Source organism: Rhinolophus hipposideros, assembly GCF_964194185.1.
Source record: "Rhinolophus hipposideros genome assembly, chromosome: 20".
In the NCBI taxonomy this organism is placed as follows: Eukaryota; Metazoa; Chordata; class Mammalia; order Chiroptera; family Rhinolophidae; genus Rhinolophus; species Rhinolophus hipposideros.
Window position 1 is genome coordinate 18,227 of NC_138066.1, and position 16,697 is coordinate 34,923.

The window sequence follows — 16,697 nt, forward strand, 5'->3', positions numbered from 1 at the left end:
GGTATGCCCATTATTCTTATATTGCTCTTTCTGATGGAGTCAGAAAGTTCTTGTAGAGTTCTTTCATTTCTTTTAAGTCTCAAGTCTCTCTCTTCTTCCATCTGTGTAAATTCCAGGTTCCTATCTTCGATGTCACTGATTCTTTCCTCCATCTGGTCAACTCTACTACCTAAGCTGGATATTTTATTGTTAATTTCTTCTATTGAGTTCTTAATCTCCAGAAATTCTATTTGGTTCTTTTTCAAGATTTTAATGTCTTTTGTAAAATGCTCATGGTGTTCTTTGATTGTGTTTCTGAGTTCATTAAACTGCCTTTCTGTGTTTTCTTGCATCTCGTTCAGTTTTGTCAGAATTGCAATCTTGAATTATCTGTCATTTAAATCACATATTTCCATATCTCTAAGTTCCTTTTCTGGAGACTTTTCACTTTCTTTCTGAGCTATCTTGTTGCCTTGGTTATTCATGGGAATCACTGATTTACTATTTCTCTTCCTAGACATCTACAGGAGTGGCTTCTGCAACAGGTTGATAGGTATGCGAAGAGCTTTTGAAGTTCCAAAGCTCTTTCTGCACCAGATTCAGAGCCCGAATGTTTCAGTTCTGTTTACTCCTGCAGGGATCTGCCCAGATAGGTGGGGCCAGGGGCGGGGTGAGTTGTGAGAGGTGGCCCAGAGCAATGGTGGCGACCACCACCACCGCCAGTCCTGCTCCCACAGCTCTCTCCCCTTTGCCGGAACTAGTTGAGCTGCGAATCTGTGTCTGCGGTCCACAGTTCTCAGAGCAGCAAATATTCTGTCCTTTGATCTGACACTGCTACTTTATCGCTTCTAGCACCGGGCAGGTGGGGGCGGGGCGAGCTCTGGGAGGGTAGGGAGGAGTGGCTAGTCTCCGTGCCTAAGGCTTCCGTTTTCTGCTCGGCAGTGAGGGCTCAAACCAACGATTTCAGCCTTCCTCCCTCAGTCTTCGCTCCGAGGTCTGCCGTGAGCGAGCGTTGGGTTCAGCCGTGCTATATGCTGCCCCCTCAGCCCTGTGGGCTGTAAGCAGAGCCCTAGCAGTCCGAGTCCTTCCCTCTCCCGCAGCTTCGGCAGTTCGAGAGCAGAGAGCTCTGAGCACTGAGCTAGGTCTGCGTCCTGCGCCCGGGCGGCTCCGTCTTCGCACTTCTCCTCTCCCTCCTCCCCCGCTCGCGCGATTCACCCACCTGGAGGTGAATTCAGTAGTCGGCCTCTTCGTCTTGCCTGTCTGCTGTGCAGGGAGTCCTTTGTGGAGTTATTGTTGTCCGATTCGTTGTAAATTCCAGGGCAGCGCTACAGAGGCTCACCTCACGCCGCCATTTCTCACCCCCCCCCCTTTTTTTTTAAATTGGGGAACAGTGTGCTTCCAGGGACCATCAGTTCCAAGTCAAGTCGTTGTACTTCAATCTAGATGTTGAGGGCGCAGCTCAGCTACCAGTCCAGCCGCCGTTTTCAATCTTAGTTGCAGGGGGCGCAGCCCACCATCCCATGTGGGAATTGAACCGGCAATCCGGTTGCCAAGAGTTTGTGCTCTAAACAAGTGAACCATCCGGCCACCCCAGATGTTGTATATTGTCAAGTGCTTTTTCTGCATTTATTGATATGATCATGATTTTTATTCTGTTAATGTGCTGTATCACACTGATCAATTTGTGTGTGTTGAACCATTCCTTGTGCCCTTGGAACGAACCCCACTTGAATGTGACGTAATATCTTATGTTGTATTCTATTTGCTAGTATTTTATGTAGGATTTTTGCATCTGTATTCATCAGAGATATTGATCTGTACTTTTCTTTTTTTTGTGTTATCCTTGCCAGGTTTTGGTAACTGGGTAATGTTGAGCTCATTAAATGAGTTAGGAAGTATTGTCTCTTCTTCAAATTTTTTGGAGGAGTTTGAGAAAGATAGGTATTAAATCTACTTTGAATGTTAGAATTCACTATTGAAGCCATCTGGTCTTGGACTTTTTGGGAGGTTTTTAAAATAATTGTTTCAATTTCCTTACTGTTGATCAGTCTATTTAGATTTTCCAGTTCTTTGTGATTCAGTCAAGGTTATATATATATATACATATACATATATATATATATACATATACATATACATATACATATACATATACATATACATATACATGTATATGTATATATATATATATATATATATATATATATATATATATATATATATAAGAATTTGTCTATTTCTTCTAGGTTTGGTAGTATATAGTCTTTCATAATATTATTTTATGGTCCTTTGTATTTCTGTGGTATCTGTGGTAACTTCTATTTCATTTCTGATTTTGTTTTTTGAGTCCTGCCTTTTCCTTAGTGAGTCTAGCCAGAGTTTTGTCAATTTTATTAATCTTTTAAAAGTACCAGCTCTTCATTGCATTAATTTTTCCTATCGTCGTTTTGTTCTCTGTTTCATTTAGTTATGCTGTGTTTTTTATTATTTACTTCCTTCTGTGACTTGGAGCTTCATTTGTTGTTTTTCTTCTTAGTTTCTTAAAGCGTAATGTTACATTGTTAGTTTGGTATTTTTCTTATTTCTTGAATAGGCTGGTAATGATATAAACTTCTCTCTTATTACCGCTTTTGCTTATCGCAAAAGTTTGGATATGTTGTATTGTCATTCTCTTTTGTGTCTATGTATCTTTTGATCTCTCCTTTTATTTCTTCTTTGACTAGGGCGTTGTTTAGTAGCATGTTGTTCAATCTGCACATATTTGTGGTTTTTCCCACTTTCTTTTCCCAGTTGATTTCCAATTTCAAAGCTTTGGGGTCAGAGAACATGCTTGGTATGATTTCAATGTTCTTAAATTTGTTGAGGATAGTTTTGTGTCCCAGTATGTGGTCTACTCATGAGAAGGTTGCACGTGCACTAGAGAAGAGTGTATGATCTGTTGTTCTGGGATGAAAAGTTCTATAAATGTTGATTATGTCCATTTGGTCTAATGTGACATTTAAGGCCCATATTTCCTTATCCGTTTTTTTCTTTGGATCATTTATCCATATTCATATAGTAGGGGTATTATTGTGTTTTTGTCAGTTTCTCTCTTTAGCTCTGTTAGTACTTGCTTTGTATATTTTGGTGCTCCCTGATTGGGGGCATATATATTGATAAGTATTATGTCTTCTTGTTGTATCATCCCTTTTATCATTATAAAATGTCCATTTTGTCTCATTACCTTTTTTTATCTTGAAATCTATTTAGACAGATATAATTATGATAATATCTGCTTTTTCTCTGGATGCCATGTGCTTGGAATATCATTTTCCACCCTTTCACTTTGAGTCTACATTTTCCCCCCGTGTTTCTGTCTCTTATTGGTTTAGTGGTATTCTATGCTTTCCTCTTTTTTATCTTCTGTGTCTCAGTTCTAGATTTTTTGTGTGGTTATCATTAGGTGTATGCAAGAAAATTTTCATATACACAGCAATCCTTTTCTTTCTTGTTGAATGCAACTTATTTCCATTCCCCTATGCAAATTCAGACCTTTATCCTTTCCCTTTTCATGTGTTTGTTGTCACAAATTATCTGTCTTTATACTGTGAATTCATTTCCAAACTGCAGTCACTATTGCATTCTTCTTTTTTAAAAGATAATTTTACCTCCTTTAACCTTTATTTTATGTTTAAGTGTATAATACCCTATTCTGAATAGGGGTTACAATTTCCTCCTTCTTTGTGTGTGGTCATCATCTTACTCATAGTTTTGTATCGTTTGTCTTTTTGTTTCAGTAGAATAACCTCCTAAGTTATTTCCTATAATGCAGGTCTTGTGATGGTAAATTCCCTCAGCTTTTGTATGTCTGGAAAATGCTTTACTTCTTCATATATAAAGGATATATTATTCTTGGCTGATAATTTCTCTTTTTCAATACTTTGAATATTCTATTCTGCTCTCTCCAAGCTTGTATTTTTTCTGCTTAAAAATCCCATCATAATCTAATGGAATTTTCTTTATAGGTTAACCATCTTCTTTTCCCTGACTACCTTGTGAATTCTTTCTTTGTCACTGATTTTTGAAAGTTTTAGTATAATATGCCTTGGAGAAGGACTTTTGGGTTGAGATAAATACATGTTCTCTTTGCTTCTTGGTTTTGAGGATACAGATTTTTTACCTAGTTTTGGGAAATTCTCATCAACCACTTGAATAGGCTCTCTGTTCCCTTCTCCCTCTTTTCTCTTCTAGTATAGCCATTATTCTTATATTGCTCTTTCTGTTGGAGTCAGATAGTTCTTTTATTTATCTTTTTATTCTCAAATCTGTCTCTTCTTTCATGTGTCACTTTGAGATTTCTATCTTTGATATCACAAATTCTTTTCTCTATATCATCAGTTCTACCTCCTACACTCACTAGTTCACTCTTCATTTTTTTTTTTATTGATTTCTTCAGCTCCGGAATTTCTGTTTGGTCTTATTTTAAAGTTTCAACCTCTTTGGCAAAGTACAACTTTTGTTCATTGATTTTATTTCTGAGTTCATTAAACTGCCTATCTGAGTTTTCTTGTATCTCATGGAATTCTTTCAGAACTGCAATCTTGAATTTTCTGTCCCTTAAATCACATATTTCCATGCCTTTCAAGTTTATTTTCTGGAGATTTTTCATTTTCTTTCTGAACTGCTTTGTTACCTTGCTTATTCATGGTATTTGATGGATTATTTCTCTGCCTATGCATTTATGGGAATGAAATCTGCTTTCTAAAAGTGATGAAATCTGCTTTCTAAAAGTGTCTAGCACTTCTCTATTTAGCAGGTTATAAGAAGAGTCTTCCTCTTGTTTTCCAGTAGGTGGCACTGCAGCACACTGTTTTTGTCTCGCACTACTGGGGGTTCTCTGGTGTCTGCCCGCCAAGTGGAAAATGCAGTTTGAGGAACTGTTTAATGATGTGTTTGATTGAGACACCACATTTGCTGATTTCACTGTGTGTGCACATATATGTGTGTGTGTGTATGTGACAGCTGTGTCACTAGTGCAAGTGTAGTGAACCATGTTCACTGACATGCATGTGGCATTGTGTTCAGTACTGCATGTGAGAGACACTGTTTAGCTGAGTGGGTTCACGAGATGCCACGTGTCGAGGTACATGTGTGAGTACCTTACCTGGGTGCCTGCCCTGTGTGTGATGGCACCTTAAAGAAGTCTTCCTTGTGCCTCTCCAAGCCCACGGAGGCTTCTGAGTTCTTTGATACCAATGACCCCAGTGTATAGATGGGCCACAGGGGCTGTCCTGGGGCCCTGAGCTGAGGTGATATGAACCTCCTCTCCTTTCATACTCACGTCCAGGCCCCTTGAGGTACCTGGAAGGGATGGGAGAAGAGAAGTTGAGGGGAGGATCCAGTTGGTCTGCCCTGGACTGTCCCATTTCACCACTGTTCCCCAGGTAATTATTATTAATTATGCCTCCTTCCATTTCCAAAAAGGTCCTGGCTTGGACAATAAATTATAGGCCACCCTTGGGTTTTAGTCACTTTCAAAGTGTCTCAGGGACGCTGGAGTGGAGCTCTTGCTCCTCGTCTTCTCTTCCCAGACCCCAGATGCCCTGGAGGGTCTTGGCTCTGACTGAGGTTCTGGGACCCGTTTTGCCCTTGAAGCATCACCTGAAGGCAGGGGAGGAAGCCCCAGAAGCACCACGTCTCCTAACTTTGGGATGCCACAAGATGGTGTCACCTGGTGCCTTGTCTGCTCAGCAGAAGCCCGTCATTCTCAACATCTCCCCGACCTCTCCTTTGTTTTATCACGTTATTTCTACCTTCTCGTGGTCATTTAGTTCTAGCCTCACCTCAGTGACTCCCTAGTCTCAGCCTTCAGACCTGACTCTCCTCCAAACTCCAGACACATTGACTACATGTGAGTTTTGTTGGCAGCTGCTTTTTCTTTCCTTTCTCAAAAAAAAAAAAGTATAATTGATCTGTGTTTATCCTTTGTGGCATAGAGTCCTGGGAGTCTTGACAAAATGGACATATCTGTGTGACCATCATTATGGTCAGGATATAGATGTGTTCATCACCCCTCCCCTCCGAAATCCCTTCCTGTCCCTTTGTAGTCACCCCTTCCTCCACCCTGGACCCTGGTGATCACTGATGTGCTCTTCATCCATATAATTTTGGCTTTTCCAGAATGCCATATAAATGGGATCTTTCTGAGTCTGGCTTCTTTCACTGGGCGTCGTGCCTTTATTATCCATCCATGGATCAACATTCATTCCTTCTCGTTGCTCCAGAGGATTCCATCATGGCGACAGGCCACAGCCTGGTTGCCCGCTTATAGGCAAGGGACATTTCTGTCTCTTCCTGTTTTGGGTAATTACACATAAAGCTGTTGTAAACATCCACTTACAGGTTTTTCTGCAAAAAAAGAATTTTCATTTCTCTTGAGCACCACAAAGGAGTCTGATCTTACAGTAAATGTATGTGTAACTTTATAAGAAACTGCCAAGCTGACTCCCAAAATGAAGTACCATTTGTTGGCATCTTAAAATGTCCAGAGATGCCATCCACTCCTCCCCATCCATCCAGGGGCTCACACTAAAATCAACAAGGTCAGCCAGGGTGCCCCTCAGCTCAGCTGCACATGCAGCCTCCTAACTGGCCCACACCCTCACTTGCCTGCCTGGCTCAAGTACCCTCCTCTCTTCTTGGAAACCACGTTAGCCTCGCTGTGCCACTTCCTACATAGCAATCAGAGTGATCTTAAGAAATCAACCATTTCATGGGTCTTTCTTGCTCCCACCACACCTGGAGTGAGCAAACCTCGGCTGAAGCCTATCCCTCTCGTTTGGACTCTGTCTCTGGCTCTAAGGGGTCCAGCCTTCCTTCTGAGCACCAGCTCAAGGCTGCCCCCACCTGGGATAATTGTCCCCAGATAGGTGACAAGAGAAAAGAGCTTGTACTTATGTTGCCCCTCTATTTCCCTGTTTCTTATTCATTCTTCATGCACTGCTTTGTGATCATCAGCTCCATTTTACAGAAAAGAAAATGGAGGCACAAAGAAATTAGCTCCCTGGGCCAGGACACAGAATCAGGGAGAGGTGGAGCCAGGTTCACACCCAAAGAGTTGGTCTTCAAGAGGCGATTCTCACGATCTGGGAACTTTCAGGGCTGGCATGAGGGTCTGCTCCGTAAGGGCCCTTCTGACTGCCCTTGTTCTCTGCCACCCACTTGGTTTGTAGATCTGTGGCATTTATCACTTCTGGGCCAGGCACAGAGGAAGCGTTCAACTACTGAATGAATAAAAGCCACACCTCACTATCCCTGCCTCTCATTAGGTGCTGGGTAAAGGTCATAGCCCTCTGGACCTTCCCAGTGCTCCATGGGCAGACAGAGGAATACTCTGTTTCTGAAATTCAGCAGAAGGTTCAAGAAATGGCCCCTCTGTGGTTATAACTCCATGGGAAGAGACCTCATGGTCACTCAGGACACTTTTCTCAGGCTGGGACTCCCCTCCTGAGAGGAGCTTGGCTCACTGACCTCCACGAACACAAGGCTGGTTAACAGAGTTCACTTTAACACCTGCCCATCTGGCTCTACAGGCTGAGCTCAGCTGTTCTTCCAAGGGGGAGGGACGTGTGGTCCTCGTTCTCAGGGGCTAAGATGGGAGTGGGGGTACCTGCTTGTGCTGAGGGATTTCTGGGAGGCCCAGAACCTTATTAGTGTCTCTAAATAGGGAGGGTCTTGATGTCTTGTGCCCTCTGTCTGCCACCAGGAGGGCCCCACCACACACCAGGTCCCCCCTCAACTCACACCTCCAGTCACCAGTTCACCTTCCTCCTTCTCAGTCAACCCAGCCTCCCCACCTTCTATGCCTGCCCCTAGAAGGCTCTGCGGGCAGTGATAGCTCCCAGGGCTGGCTGGCTAGAAGGGCAGGACATTGTGGCCTCAGACAAGTCACTCACTTCCAGTCTCTGCTGGGCAGGACACGTGGACCTGGGACCATCCTTCTTCAAGCCCTGGTCCTATCCAGATGCTGCCTATTCTCTGAGCCGAAATCCAGCCACTTGCTCTAACAGCAAAGTGCTGTCCCTTGACACCCAGTCACTGGCTCACCTGCTCTCCACTGTCCTGATTTCTATCACAGATTAATGTCTGTTCTACAACTTCATATGGATGAACAGCATGTACCCCGTTGTGTCTGGATTCTTTCATTCAACATTGTGTCTGTGAGACTCATCCACATTGTTGCATGTATCAGGCTGCTATTTTCATGGCTGTGTAATATTCCATACAATTTGTATGTGTTCGTATGCATTTGTGTGCATTTTGGGTGCGTGTACATGTTTACGTAGAGGGGGTTGTGTGTGTGTGTGCGGAGTGTGTGTGTTAGTATAAGCCTATACCACCCTTTCAAACATTTTCTAGCCACCCAGTTGATTCACAAAAGTTATTGGTGCCTGGAGAAGCAGAGCCCATCTGTGTCCCCATTCCTGCCATCCCACACTGCATGTCCCATGCATGCCGTGATCCCTCCCCAGTGAGCCCATGAGCAGCTCCTCTCTGGAGCCTTAAGGCAGTGAGGAAAGGCGAGATGCTTCAGAGGTTACCATTGCTGTGCAAGATTGTTTGGGCTGTGAGTGACAACCCTGGGGTTGTGCAGTATACAACTTATGCCACCGCACTGCTCCAGAGCCTGGTCTGGGGGCCCTACCCTGGCTGAAGGCCATGGTCTCAGAGCTCTAGGTCAGCCTCTGCACCAAGCCTCGGTAGAGAGGAAGAGCAGGCCCAGGCCTCAGCATTGACTCTGATACAGAAAGGAAGAGCTAACATCTGGGCCACACTCAGGGCCCTCAAAGAGCATCATTCCTTGTGTGTAAGACTGCATGTGGGGAAACTCAGGCCCAGGGAGGGACTGCAGCTGACAGGCAGGGAGCATGGAACCAGACACTGGGTCGCTGATTTGCTCCTTTTTGTCCTGCCAAAGCACCCTCCATGTAGTGCCCCAATGGACCCATTAGGGTCGTGGGGTAAGAACCCCAGGTTCAACCCAAGGGAACATCCCCCAGGTCCTTTGCTGATGTGCAGTAATTCACGTGAAAATAGTTTGAGCAAAGGAAAGAATTCTCTCCCTGTGGGCCTCTGCCAGAAGGCCAGTGAAATCCCAGAGACTGAGCCGTTTGTACAGATAAAATTCTTTTCCTCAAAGTAGGCCTTGCGCATTTCCCTCCTTGCACGTACTGTTCCTCCTGCCAGCAGCACCTGTCTGCCCTCTGTCCCCCTGTCACATCGAAGCAGGAGTCTTTCAGCCCTCCACCCATTCTGGGTTCCTCTGCTGTCACAGCAGTGAGAAACAGAGCTGTTGTCGTGTTCCCAGCACTATGGGTCCCACAGTCGGCCTCTGGTCTCCTGCACTCATCACATCTTTGCAGAAGGAAGGGAAAGGTGGGAGGTGCAGGCCCAGGGAGGACAAGGCAGTGGCCGACGTCACACAGCTGGGGACGTGTGATATCCGGTCTGAGTGGGTGGTCTGACACTCTCAGGGCCGTGTGGGAGAAGGTGTGCAGTCATGGGGGAATGAGGGCGTGTGCGCCAGCTGGAAGAGCATGCCAGGGTCTGCGAGGACGCTGTGTTCTGTCCCTTGTCCCTGAGCGGCTGCCATGTCCCACCCCCACCTTCAAAGGTCCCTGGGAAGCCCCATCACTGCAGGACACATGGGGCTGAGGGAGCACAAGAATGGCAGCTTGTTCTGGAGCCAGGCAGAGCCTTTCAAACACACATCTCCACATGGTGGCACTCAGAGATCAAAATGCAGTCAAATGTGGTCTAGTCTCGTGGCCTATGTCTTTGTTATTGAAAATAACATGAACATTCTCCAGTTTCACCATTTAAAATATATTTCACATTCTGTGATCTCACGCAGGGCAGACAGGGCCCTCCTTCCTACCAGGCCTCCCCCCGCAGCCCCACTGGAACCTTTAGGCAGGCAGGGACTGGGTGGCACAGCACCAGTGGGACACAGGGGGCGGCATGCAAGGGTGCACACATGGATACACCACCCCTTGACATTTGTGTGCACAGCTCCCAGGACCTGCAGACACTCACACACATACACACTGCCCCCTGCAGGCAGGCACCTGCTGCTACACAAACGCACCACATGCACGTACCATGTTCACAAGCCTACATGTAATCGCTCACTGCTGCATGCCAAGGACTCACATTCATGTCTACATATCACCTCATGCCCAGGCACACAGGAGCCTCACCCTGGCACACATACTCCACACAGCCCATATGGACACGAGCAGGGCAGCGGGCCAGTGGGCCTACTGAGTGCAGCTCTGCTGATGACCAAGGCCTGTGAGTATCCTGAGTGCTGTGTGTGCCCAGCCTCACAGCCAGGCGAACATTTAACGTCCGCATATAAAATACACACACACACAAACACCTATGGGTAAATATACACATAACTATGTGTGTGTATACGTACTCACACGCCATGTATATATGGATATCATCATGTGCACACATCGGAACAACAGTCACACATATCATGATTCTACACTCTCATGAACTTACAGGCAAAGCCATAATTGCCTGTTTCATTCGAACACAGATGAGACAATTCCACACATAAATCCACACACTTGGTGCTCACACTGTCACAGTCACACACACCCTTCTGTCAGCACGGCCCTTTCCCACATAAGCAGCTCAGTGTCTCAGGGCAGAGTGCAGAGGCCACGTCCTTAGTGCACTCCCACCTCTGGACCTCCTGGTTCAGGCTGTTGAGAAACTTCTTGTAAATCTCACATCCTGGGAGGGTGAGGGAGGGAGCAGGTTGGAACACACACCTGCACGTCACACAGGTCACATACCACGTACATACACATGTACACACACACTCACATGTGCACAAGTGTGCCCCACTCACCTGTGCGCAGCACATTCAGTGGGTTAACATCCTCTCCACACACCACACGGACACACACGACCCCGCATGCATCCCAAGGGCCCAGTGATTCTGGCTCTGCACACACACAGCTCCTGCTCCCATCCATCCTCCCATTTCAAGTGCATTAAAGAGGAAGACTATTTTGGTCTTTAGCACAAGCAATAAATAAATAAATACAGGAGAGGAAAAGAAAAGGGCAGAAGAGTTTGAAAACGCAGCATCTACTTTTGGCGAGAGATGAAAGGCAGCTTGGGGCTGCTCTCCCACAGGATCTGGCGGCTGAACAGGGAGGGGATAGGTCTGAGAGGAGGCGCACCAGGCCACCTGAGATTGCCAGGGCCTTGGGGTTCCGGGGTCCCTGGGCTCTGCTCTGGATCGGGTGAGTGGAAGGCTGGCCTACCTGGCCCTGGGAAGATCTCGGGCTGCTGAGCAGATAGGAGCACTGGCCACTATGCTTCCCTAACTGGGGTTACCTCAGCCTGACAATCTGGGTGTGGGTGGTGGATAAGTGCTCCTACATCAACTCCACCCTCACCACCAGGGCTAAGGCTGAGAAAGGAGGGCGCTCAGGGCTGAAAGGAGCGGAGATCCCTCCAGCAGACTATAAGATGAAAGAGCTGCCTCCAGTATCTTGGGCTGAACCTTCTTGGCCAGAAGTTGGGGTGAAGTCTAGGCTAGGACAGGGTGTTGGGAGTCAGGCCTACCTAAGGGCAGAGGCTGCCGGGATGTCTCTGAGTGGGGGCTGATAGCCTGTGCCCAGGTCCTCCACAGCCCCCGACCTCAGGTCAGGTCTCCAGGGTTGAAGGAGGGAAGAGGCAAGAGACCCTACCCAGGGCCCAGCCTTTGCTAGTCTCCCAAGTCCCATCCTTATTTGCATGACTTTGCACTCTGCCTCTCAGAGGCCCTGATGGCTTCATGTTGAGAGCTGTCTTTGGGGCGCAGGTTGGAGAGGCCTGGAAAGGCAGGCTGAGGAGACCCCAGATTTCTAACACTGACTTCCTTATGGGCCTGGTCATTTGGGAGCACAGCATTCTTAGCTGTCCTGGGAAGGGTCCAGCCCCCACCAGCTGTCTTCTCTGCCAAGAACAAGCCCACATTAGGCAGCTCTGGGTCTCCGGGCCTGCTTCTGGGCCAGTAGAGCCCTAACAGCCCCAAACCTCTTCCTGAATGGGGTGCCTGGATGCATGTGGCCCTCCCAGTCACCTTGACTGACAATTCCACGCCTTCCCTAAAATTATTCCTCTGCCATTCTGACAGGGTACAACCTGGCTGCCACCGACCTGGGCTCACAGGTGGTGCTGCTCCAGGTGTAGGGGGAGAACCAGGTCAGCCCAGCTTCTGCAGACAGAAGGGCTTGCTGGCAGGGACTCTGCAATAGAGTCATGGCAGCAAGGAGGACAGGGGAGTCCAATAAAAACAGAAACAGCTGGAGCCATATCACCCAGTGTCTCTAAGGCACGACTCACCCAATGGCCGCATTCAGGATGGGGCTGATCTCCTTCCTTCTAGTCTGGGAACCTTCCACTTGATTTCCCTTCCCACAGAGCCATCCAGTCCTACATTTCCCAACTGCCTCTCACTGTAGATGGGGTAGAGGCCAATGTACAGAAAAGGAGAGAGAAACAAAGGAGAATCCGGTATGTTGGAGGAGAGGGGACTCTCCACAGCGGGCGGGTCTCATATCTGGCTCTGAGAGATACCTCTAAGGTACAAAGTCAAGCTCAGACAGCCCAAACTAGTTTTCTCCTCTGGCCTCTATCCCCACCTCTATGACATTGGAAAGTTTTTATTATGATCCTTAACATGGTCTTGGTTTTTCTATCACAAATGGAATCTAATTGGCCCATGAGCATAAAGAGCCACTGTGAGCCCTGTGCTTGCTGCCTGGGAGCCAACTACTCACACATGGCCTGCCCAGCGTCAGATGACCTTCTGGAGCCTTCACCCAGCTGCTTGTATCCTGGCAGACCAATGGCATTCTAATTGCCCTTTTCTTTGGTACCCCCATGAATTAAAAACATTTCAAATCATTTGCTACGTATTTTTTTGTAAACAGTCATACCCAAACTAAGATTGAGAAAGCCGTAACTCTTTGTTTCTCCTCAAGTTAAAAGCCAGTGAGGTGCCCTGCAGCATGCCAACTTTTGCCCAAAGGCTGGGCGGCTGTCAAGCCATTTCTGGACAGGCTACATCTCTTTCCTCAGGCAAAAACCCTTAACCCCTAGGAGGCCACCTACTTGCCCCTGAGCCCAGGCCTCTGAGGTGGGGGTGAGGCACCCACTCCAGCCTCCCACTCCTTCACCAACCTTCCGAGGCCATTGTGAAGAAGCGTAAAACATCTAAAACGCTACTGAGTCTGCAACTGGGGCTCCTGGCCCGTTCTGCTCAAACCCAGGGCCCTCTCAGGATGCGGGCCTCACCCTGGCTGGGCAGACGCTGCATCTTGGCTAACAGTGGCTCAGATCTCTGACTCCCGTCTGTAGGGCCGCTGCTCAAGGGTGCCGCCACTGGCCTGGAGTCTGTCAAAGCTGTGCCTGGCCTGAGGGCTACTGCTGTCCTGGTCTTCGTCCACTTCATCCTCTTCATCGCGGCTCAAGAAGGCCAGCTCATTCTCATAACAGAAGGAGTTGGCGCTGGGCAACAGAAACTTGTTCTCCACCAGGTCCTTGGCGCTGCAGCGGGGCGTGGAGGGCACCTCGTAAGTCTTGTGGAAGTGCGAGTAGTCGATCTTGTACTGGTTCTTCTCCTCAAAGAGGACGGGCTCAAAGCGGTGGCCCCACAGGATCTCGTTGGCCAGGTAGGAGCTTCGGGCCTGTGTCGTCATGGCCGTGGCCTCCACCATGCCCTCCAAGATGACCACAATCTCGAAGTCGTCTGTCTCCAGGTCCTGCCGGCTGATGCCGAACAGTGGGCTGGCCTCATCAATCTCGTGCAGGATGGTGATGGGTGACACCAGGAAGATGCGGTCGAGGCCCTTGTCAAAGCCAACATCGATGTCAATCTGGTCCAGTGGGATGTACTCACCCTCCTCCGTGACCCTCGGCTTGATGAGCTGAGCCCTTACATGGGCCTCCACAATGTGGCTCTTACGTAGGTTGCCCACACGCCACATGAGGCAGAGCTTGCCATCGCGCAGTGCCACAACGGCATTGTGGCTGAACAGCAGTGTCTGTGCCCGCTTCTTGGGCCGGGCCATCTTGGCCATGATGGCACCGATCATGAAGGAGTCGATGATGCAGCCCACAATGGACTGTGCCACCACCATGAAGACGGCTACTGGGCACTCCTCCGTCACACAGCGCAGCCCGTAGCCAATGGTAGTCTGCGTCTCAATGGAAAAGAGGAAGGCTGCCATGAAGCCATGGACCTGCATCACACAGGGCGTGTGGCCATGGTCCTTAGCTGGCTCCAGGTCACCATGGGCCACTGCAATGACCCAAAAGATGACGCCAAACAGTAGCCAGGAAGCAAGGAAAGCCAGCGAGAAGATGAGTAGCATGTAGCGCCAGCGGATATCCACGCAGGTGGTGAACATGTCGGCCAGGTAGCGCTGTGACTTCTCGTCCATGTTGGCAAACTCAATGTTGCACTGGCCGTTCTTCTTGACGAAACGGTTTCGGCACCTGCGCCGTGTGTGCACCTTGCCGTTGCCAAAGCCATTGGCACCCGACATGGTGACCAGGTGCAGCCCGGCCTCCTCCGATGACACAATGCTGTAGGGGTTGGCCCGGCCAGCTGTGGTCATCCCGGGGATGGGGTGACCCTCGCTCGCTCCCAGGCTGGCTCCGGGCGGGGTGGCTCCTGCAACAGATAGAACAGCATGTGTCTTACACCTGCCCATGCCTCTGCCCCCACCCAGGGCCCTCAGAAGTGGCAGACATTTGACCCTAATTTACCCACAACCAAGCTCCTGATCTTCCTTCCCACCTTAAGGAAGCTCTTCACCCTCCTTCTCAGCTTGGAGACTGACACTCCATCCTTCTAGTACTCCAGCCAAAAACCTTGCATTCATCCTCAACTTCTCTTACTCCCACACCAAAGGCTCTGCTTTCAAACTATATTCACTATCCAACCCCTTCCCTCACCCTCATGGCCTGAGTCCCCATCATCCCCCACCTGGACCAGCTTGGCAGCCACCTCACCAGCCTCCCTGCTCCTGCCCAACCTCAGGCCAGTGGCAGCCAGGGGGAGCCTGTCCATCATCACCTGCTCCATCATTTGCTCCAAGCCAGAGCCCCCCTAGCACCTGCAGGGCCTGCATAAGCAGAACCCGGAACTCTTTGGATCTCGCCTCCCAGCCTCCCCCTCATTTACCCCGCTGCAATCTGCTGTTCCCCACTCTCTCTTCCCAGACTTTTTCCCAACACCTCTCTCTTTCAGGCCTTGGCTTTAATGACACAAGAACATCTCCAGAAGTCTCCCTGAAACCTCAGAAGATGGTACACCTCACCCAGGTCTCCACTGTAACCCCCCAGCTCTGATCTCTGACCTAATAATGGTAATAAAGGTAACAGCAATGATGCCCATGGGGTTGCACTTGGCCACCATCCCTTCCCTGAGACCGTCGGCCACTTGAGTACTTTCATTCAGTGCTGTCTCACCTCCAGGACCTAGAAAAGGTCTTGCTTCCAAGGAAACCCAAAGTTGGGCCCCACCCAACCTCCTGATGTTCACGCATTCCACCCCAGGCGCAAACTCTCCGCACTCACATGCCACACTCTCTGCCTCCTTATAAGCACCGTGTGTCCCCAAAAATCAGACCTGGCTGGACCATCAGCTCTACTGAGTCTTTTGGAGCAAAAATTAATATAAAACCCAGTATTATAGTATATTATTATATTACATCATATCATATCATATCATTATATTATATAAGATCCAGTCTTATAGTAAAATAAGACCGGTCTTATATCAATTTTTGCTTCAAAAGACGCATTAGAATTGATGGTCTGGCTAGGTCTTATTTTTGGGGAAACATGGTAGCAGTAGCTAGGGAGGGGACCCTAAGTCAGCACCCAGAGGGATTACTGATGGCTGACCGCAGCCCAGGGGCCTCCCTCATCTCCATCTTCCTCAGGTCGACAGAGCACACGGGGAGCACTCAGTAGTGTCACTATCCTGGGACCACTCAGAGAAGTGCCTAGTCAGCCCGCGGTGTGCACACACTCAAACACACTGGGTGGTCTCAGGGCATGCCCCATGTCATGTACCCACACCGGATAAACACTTCCCATGGCTGACAGTACGTGTCCAGCCCCCAGACACAAAGGCCAGGGGCCACCCCTCCCCCAGTGCCCTGCAGGCTCCAGGACAGCCTGTTGGTGCCAGGCTGAGGCATCCGCAGGCTGGCCCTGTGCGCACTGATGCCATCTGGCCATTAGCATTGGGGCTGCGGGTGCTCGGGACCTCAGCCTGTCTCAGCAGGACTGGGCTGCACTGGAAGGAGGTAGAAATTCCTGTCCAGCTGGCCTGGCTAAGGTGCTGAGGAGTTGGGCATGCTCCTCCCCCCCAGTGGGGACCCCATGCACCCCCAATTCCCATCTGGTTTCACTACGAGGTCAGAGCTAGACAAGGCTAGGAGCCCTTGAGTGCCCAGAAGACAAGGAAGCCCCAGAGAGAAGGTCCCAGGGTGGCAAGGCCAGGAACAGGGAGGCAGATGACTGGGCATCCACCAGAGGCTCGGAAACTAGAAGTGACAGCCAGGAGGTGGCAGTGCTGGGATTCAGCCCTGGTCTGTGTGACAAAGTGCAGCCGGAGCTTCAGAGGAGCAACAAACTCAGACCTCTGCTCC

General features: G+C 48.8%; 1 protein-coding gene across 6 annotated transcripts in view; it reads right to left on the bottom strand.

The window, feature by feature from the left end:
* Nucleotides 1-2,518: 2,518 nt before the first annotated feature.
* Nucleotides 2,519-16,697, bottom strand: part of KCNJ12 (potassium inwardly rectifying channel subfamily J member 12) — a 53,038-nt gene continuing 38,859 nt past the window's right edge. For 4 of the 6 annotated variants that reach the window (XM_081030180.1, XM_081030177.1, XM_081030178.1 and 1 more), the window contains one exon: nucleotides 9,776-14,707. In XM_081030180.1, coding sequence (XP_080886306.1) covers nucleotides 13,365-14,651 — 1,287 coding nt within the window. In that variant the 5' untranslated portion in view covers nucleotides 14,652-14,707 and the 3' untranslated portion in view covers nucleotides 9,776-13,364. Of the gene's footprint in view, nucleotides 6,367-9,775; nucleotides 14,708-16,697 lie in introns of those variants that run through there. The other 2 variants (XM_081030182.1, XM_081030179.1) reach the window with 1 other exon arrangement.